The 7,178-nt window shown below is 27.8% G+C and overlaps 1 protein-coding gene across 1 annotated transcript; it reads left to right on the top strand.

Moving 5' to 3' along the window:
• Positions 1–31: 31 nt before the first annotated feature.
• On the top strand, positions 32–277 carry EIN_238390 (tyrosine kinase, putative; the record flags this gene model as incomplete). Its single annotated transcript, XM_004260342.1, has 1 exon — positions 32–277. A coding segment is annotated over one exon (246 nt), but the record flags the coding sequence as incomplete, so codon positions are not given.
• Between the last annotated feature and the right edge of the window lie 6,901 nt (positions 278–7,178).

Raw genomic sequence — 7,178 nt, 5'->3', positions numbered from 1 at the left:
GATTTTGAAACAAGATAAGTACAAAAAGAGTGCAGACATTTATTCATTTGCTATCACAATGTTTGAAACTATATCTTGGCGAGAAGCGTACCCCAAAAGTGAATTTAAATATCCATGGAAAATAGCAGACTTTGTGAATGGTGGAAATCGTCTCCAAAAACTTGATTGTATGACTAATGAACAGTATGAACTGATATCAAACTGTTGGGAACACGAAAAAGAAGAAAGAATCACCATTGAAACTGTAAGAGAAAAACTTCAAAATATGATGAGGTGATAATATGAATTAATTATTTTATATCATACATTTATAAAAATTTATTAATACAACACAATAAACAATCAAGTTAATTGAATAAAAAATAAATAATTATAACCAACTTTAAGAAAAACAATATTAATAATTTAAATGAAAAATAGTCGTTTTAGATACAAAATTTGTTTTATTGCAAACCACAACGTTTCTTTGAAATTTTGTTTTTTCCAAGTAAATAACAAAAAACGGTTTTCAATAAAATAATAGTTAAAGTGACTTCCCAAGGTGTGCAAGTTAGTTTAAAGGTGTGCAAGTTAAGGTATAGTTCATTTATAATTTTTTTATTAAAAAAATAGAATCATTAATTTTTTGAAATTTTGAAAAAAAAAAGTTTATTTTTAGTTTAATTATTAATTATAATTTTGAAGTTATTACTAAACTATACTTTAACTTGCACACCTTGTGACGTTGCAATTTTTAACTTTCACACTTCGAATACAATTAATCAAGCAACAATTTCGGGAAAGCGACCCAATGGAAATTATCGAAGGACCAGTTCTGGACAACAGTGCACATCGATTTGTAACAATGAACTGCACCTATTAAACAGACTATTTGTTATTGTTTGCTATAAAATGGCACGGAGAAAAACATAATGTTTATCATACTTCTTCTTGTCGCTTTGAATCACGATGACACAAGAGACATCGACAATTATTCACGTCTTGAAACAAAACAGTTTTTACATTAAACACATAGACAAACCATAACCCAATTATTATAATTTAATTTGCTTTTTGTAGTTTATTAATTCAAGCATTAAGGGGTTGTGTGTTTTTTGAAACAATTTGCAAACGAATAACATTTTTTTTAATAAAATGTTTTTTTACAAAAATTTAGTCTTGCACGCCCTTTCCCTGTAAAAAAGACTAAAAATTTTAACTTGCACACCTTAGGGAAGTCAGTTTACTTGAAAAAATATCTAGTCTAAAAAAGTTTATATAAAATATCAAAGAATAAAATTATTGATTCAAAAAACACATGAATGTTTTTAAAAGTGAATTTAAATATAATAAGCTGATAAAATTAACGAAACAATTTTTTAAAGTCAATATTAATTTTATTAATATTGAGTTAATATTATTAATATGTTTATTATTGTGCTTTCAGGCTGAGATCGTTGAGTCTGTGTTAAGAAGTATCGAGTTAATGCCAAATCAAATAACGGGATATTGTTTTTTTTGAAAAGCCATTTCAAATAATCCAAAGATATTCCGAATTTGTACTAAAATAATATAACGGAATTGGTATTTTTATTAGAAAAAGCTGTACTTTTTATTTTTGTTTTTGTTTTATGCTATTTTTTTAATTTAGATACAACTTCTTGAAAAGAAATTCTGTCAATTGAATTTTGACACCAACAAGACGTGATTATTTTAAAAATGTTATTTGGAATGCAATGAGTGTTTTGAAGTCGTTTACCATTCATAACAAACTCTGCGATTTTCCATGGGTATTTAAAATATTCTTTTGATTACGCTTCACACCATCCAAACACTTCAAATATTGTAATACCAAACGAATAAATATCTGATGACATTTTTGAATTAATTAAACCCGGATTATAGGAAGATATTTTATGTTTAATCATTTTTGTTTAAATTCAGAATAAAGTCGTTTTTATTTAAAAATATCATTTTTGTTTAATGTATGAAAAAACACCAAAAATAAAAACAATATATTGTTTTATAAAATGAAAAGTTTATTTTTATTGTTTATTATAATTTGTAAGTTTTATTACAAATTTAACATTATAAAAATGAAATAAAATAACAATTAATCAATCCAAATCTGTTCTTTTTCTTTTTTTTGTTAATTCTATTCAATAAACTGCTTAAAGAATGTCTTTTCTTGTACTTTCTTTTTATTTTTTCGTTTTTTACAATTTTAGATTCCATGGTTATTGGTTTCTTTGTTTCTTGTTCAATCTGAGCTCCTTGGTATTTTTCACATGGTGTTATTAGCATTTCTTCATCATTTTGGGTTTCTTCTGCTAAAATTAAATATTCTTTTTCATTTTTTTCTTTTGGTGTTTGTATTTTTTGATTTGTTGTTGTTAAATAATCACACGTATCTCTATCCAACTCTTCAACATTTTTTAAGTCTTTCTCATCTTTTGGTTTATGAATTTTTAAAGATTCGATTTCACTTAATGAACTTGAATGATCACTGCTATCATTCAAAATATCATCTGTTGGTACTTCTTCATACAATTTTTCTGATCCTAAAGAACACAAGACTTTAGAAATACCATCTAAAAACTTGTCACTATCAATTAACCCATCAAGGTACACATTGGTCAAATTCTTAATTTGGATATTTTCTTTTGAATAAGTTTTTCCTGGTCTGTTAATATGTCCAAAGGTTTTTAATTTATTAAGTCGTTCAGATTCTTCTTCTTCGTTTATTTTTACTGTTTCTAACCATTGCCACTGTGTTGGCTTCTTTCTTCCAATTCTCTTGAAAAACGCATTGTGATAACTTTCAGTAAAGTTGTTGGTTCTTGTTGACTGAGAAAACTGACACAACATTTGAGGTGGGTATATACCATTTATCCACACCTTTTCAAAATAATTATATAATATATTCAGATCATCATCATTGATCAAGATTGATGCAGCTTTCATTTTATTAAATTGTTGTACAATTTCATTACTACGACAAAATGCAATTGATTTGAGTTTTCTGACTTGTTCACAAAACACCGCGTCGTGTTCTAATTTTGATTTCATACCATGTGTTGTACAAAACCGCCAAATTGATTGTCCGTAATGAAAAAGGCATCCTTTGACAGTTGTTTGTGTTTTATTTTTTAAAACGTTTACTATTGCAATTTCGAAATCTACATCGTTATCGTGTCTTTATCAAATAATTTAATACCAAATTCATTTCCAAAATTTATAATGACTTCTATCATTTTTTCATATGTAGATTGTAATTTGTTCATCAACAAACAATGAAATAAACGAAAACATTGCCCCTGACTAATCAAACCGTGTATTGTATATAATTGGTAATAAGGAGTTGGAGCGGCTCTGAAAGTTCCATCCATAAGAAAGGTGTTAATTGTATTAAGATTAAGCATTTTTTCTTTATTGACAAATATTGACATAATATCATCTTTGTAAAGCAAATACTTGAAATAGATTTCGTGCTGTACAAGATATCCATTTGTTGGTCTACTTTCTTTTGCTTTTTTCGTGAACAATTTGTTCGCTGAAGACATTCTTCCTTTATACTTACCATAATCAAATCCCTGCATTGCAGCAGATCTTTGCAACAAATGATTATGATCTTGGACACGTCTTTCTATATCGTGAACCAAGTTAATTTTGTCCAACTGTTCAGATATTGCATGGTTGTGCTCACTACCGTTAACAAAAATAGCTTCTTCGAATTCCAGCAAAGCACTTTCTTTTTTAAATTTAGTAATTTTAATTTTAACTTTGCAACCAGTTTTACTACTTGAACATTTGTAAGTATTTTTGGATGCTCCATCTTTGTAAAACAAAAATCCATCAACTACTGGAAGAGGTGTCCATTTAGTACTTATTATAGTTGTTACAATATTTTTATTTGTTGTTGTTTCATCTTTTTCGATAAAAAGTTTGTATCTTTTTTTTCATTGTTCACTGTTTGAACAACTTCTTCTATTTGTCTACCATTTGTGTAATCATTAATAAACGGTTGTTGTGTTTGGTAAATAATAGGCTGATGCCAAATAATATAAGAAAGTTGTGTGCCAGAAGGAATCATGTTATGATTATTTAAAATTGGTATTTGAAGATATTTTGAGCTTTTGAGTGGAAATGATAAAGAACATACAATAAATATGTCGATATTTATATTTAACTTGCAAAAACACGAATTTTAAAAATAAAATTGATTTATGTAAACAAAAATGACTTTTTTAAACAAAAGTGATTAAACACAAATATCTCACTCTGGATTATATTGTATTTTAAAATATTAACAAGAGATCAACCCTACACGAGGGAGACACCACAAAGTGTGAGTTGTCAAAAGTAGCTACCGATGCCTCCGATAAGCGAGATCTCCCACCGGAAGGTGGCCCGGTGGCTGGATAGGGTCTGGTAAACCCTAAAGGCAATTTCCCAGGAAGAGTAAGTCGAGCCTTCTCACCTCGCATCTTCGCCGTTCCAGCAAGTCCTAACTCTGCGTTTTCAAAGGCTTTGAAGGAAACGCTTTGAATTTAGAGAGTCAGATTGTCTCTCCATTCGATCCTCAAACAGATTCTTGCCATTTGAATAGCACAGGACCGCTATTTGACTTTGGCTTGGATAAAACCTGTTAATACCAGGGGCAAAGATGTGGGTTATAAAAGATGACTCCTCGGCGCTATGTAAACTCTTTAAATGTTATAAGAGTAAAACATAATTGATTTCTTCTGTTTTAAAATATTAACAAATATAATTTAAAAATCGAATAAAGTTGAATTTGATTTTTATCATACCATAAAAATGTTTTGGTGTTTTACCGAAAACAAGTTTTATTGATTTAAATGTTTCATAATAATCATATTTGTTATTTTGGGTGTATTTATATTTATTTATATATCAACCTCATAAAATGTTAATGCTTCAAAACCGACTATAAAATATCAACTAAATTATTATTTAAACAATAAATGCGACTTGAAAGAGTATACTTAATGAATGTTGTTTTCTATATGGATCTTAAATCAATTGATAGTTTCATATATGTCAACAAATTGTGTCTCGAAATTGTAAATTCGTTATACACAATTCCATATTCAATTGAATGTAATGAACAAACATTAATCAAAATTTCGAAACTGTTTACAAATGTGGAAACACTTAAAATTGATGACAAAAACTTCAAAAAATCTCTTTCTTATGATAATTTGATTACTTCTTTTCCAAACATAAAAATACTCAATTATAAAAAACATTCAAATAAATTAATCGACACTAAAATGATATCTTTAGTAAATGATTTATTTATTGATGATAAAGAAATCACCATTTATGATTATATTCCAATGCTCACAAATTTAACACGGTTGTCGATTGCCCACTGTTCGTTTTATGGTTATGGTTATATTCATAACGAAATATTTACATTGCAGACCCTTCGAGAGGTTTTTTATATTTGACAATACATCAGATTTTAACACTTAAAGAAGACATTTTGAATTTACTGAGCAGAAACGTTAAAGTGGAAATAAATGTAGGTCATGAAGATAATAATATTTTTGACAGTGATTACTTTATGAATGACAAATATGAAGTTTGTGAACTTAATGAATTTTACAACCATAACAAATGTAATCCACTTCTAATAATGTTTAAAAGTGATTATGATAATGAATTGGAAATGCCATTTTCAGTGTTGGAAGGAACCATTTTTATTATGCAATCATTCGGTGAACATGACAGTGAGAGAATGAGTAAAATGGTCAACGACATGGGTATTGATTGGTTAAATGTAGAATGTAACGAAGCTATATATGATAAATCGGAATACACACTTGATTTAAGTAAAGAAACAAACTTAAAAAGTTTATATTTAAAAAATTTTAACGGTAAATTGTCACTACCAAACTCTATCATTTCTATTGATATTTATTACGGAAATGTAACTATTGCAACAAACAATGCAAAAATTCAAAAAATGGAAATATACTCCAGTGAAATTAAAGGATTGAGAGTGGAAGAAGGTGTGTTGAAAAAAGTTCGTCTTGCACATTATGTTTCCGGTTTTCTATTTGTTCACAACGGTGTTGAATTAAAAAATACACTTTACATCGATGATATTCACTTTTCTTACGAATTATTGGACTCTGAAAAAATCAAAGTATTTAAAAATGGCAAACAAATTGTCTTGGATAAATTTAGTAATTAATTTTGTCTTGATTTGTTTAATAAATTATCGAAACATATTATAAAAAATATTTAATTCGAAAATAAATAAAGTTGGTTTATGGCTGTTCGGCGACTTTTGATATTACTGAGAAGTCGGCGTTTTTTTGAGTCCCTTCAAAAGTCGCCGACTTCTTTTAGAACTAAATAACTATTAACTTTAATAAATTATACCATATTCATTATAGTCTCAAAAATGTGTAAAAACACAACCAGGGTGGCAAACGGGATTCTATCAGCGCGTTCAATATGGAAAAACCAAGTTTTTTCCGCGCATGAGGAATAAATATCTATTATTAATTTATAGTTTTTTGTTATAATTATAGTTACATCGACGCTCAAAGAGACGCTTTCTTGACACGTTGCATATACTTGAAACTATTTACCAATCTAAAATAATGGTAAATGTTCGAAAGAAAATATAGTTGCGTTTTTTGAAGAATGGTTTTGTGTGGTTTTGTGAATAATTTTTAAAAAAATTCATTATTGTATAAAAATAAATCATTAGTTCATTTAACCACAAATTTAATTATTGGTAAAGTCGACTGTATTTTGTCAATAAAAACATAAAATAGTCAATACAATCATTATAACAATAAAAAACATAAAAGGAACATTTTAAAAAACAATGCAAAAACCAAACTAAAATAACAAACTCAAAAATCAATGTTAAAGTCACAAAAAGAATTTTGTTACACCGATACAGAAAAAAATTGTGAATTTGATGAAGTGTACACGAGAAAAATTTTCTTCTTTTTAGATGGTAAGAATTGTTCGTGCATACTCTGTGGATATTCACATGAAGTAGATGCAAAAGTAAAATGGGACTGTACCAGACACTTCTGGAGTCATGGTCGTCCACAGGCTTCTGAAATTGTCATTAACAAAATAAACGAACTCTATAAAAAAGTGTACCAAACAAACAAAAACAATGGAAGTACAACCGAAAAAATAAAAAA

Source organism: Entamoeba invadens, assembly GCF_000330505.1.
Source record: "Entamoeba invadens IP1 unplaced genomic scaffold scaff_1105074724549, whole genome shotgun sequence".
Classification (NCBI taxonomy): Eukaryota; Evosea; order Mastigamoebida; family Endamoebidae; genus Entamoeba; species Entamoeba invadens.
Note: the sequence above shows the minus strand (reverse complement) of the source record. Positions and strands in the feature narration are given on the sequence as shown.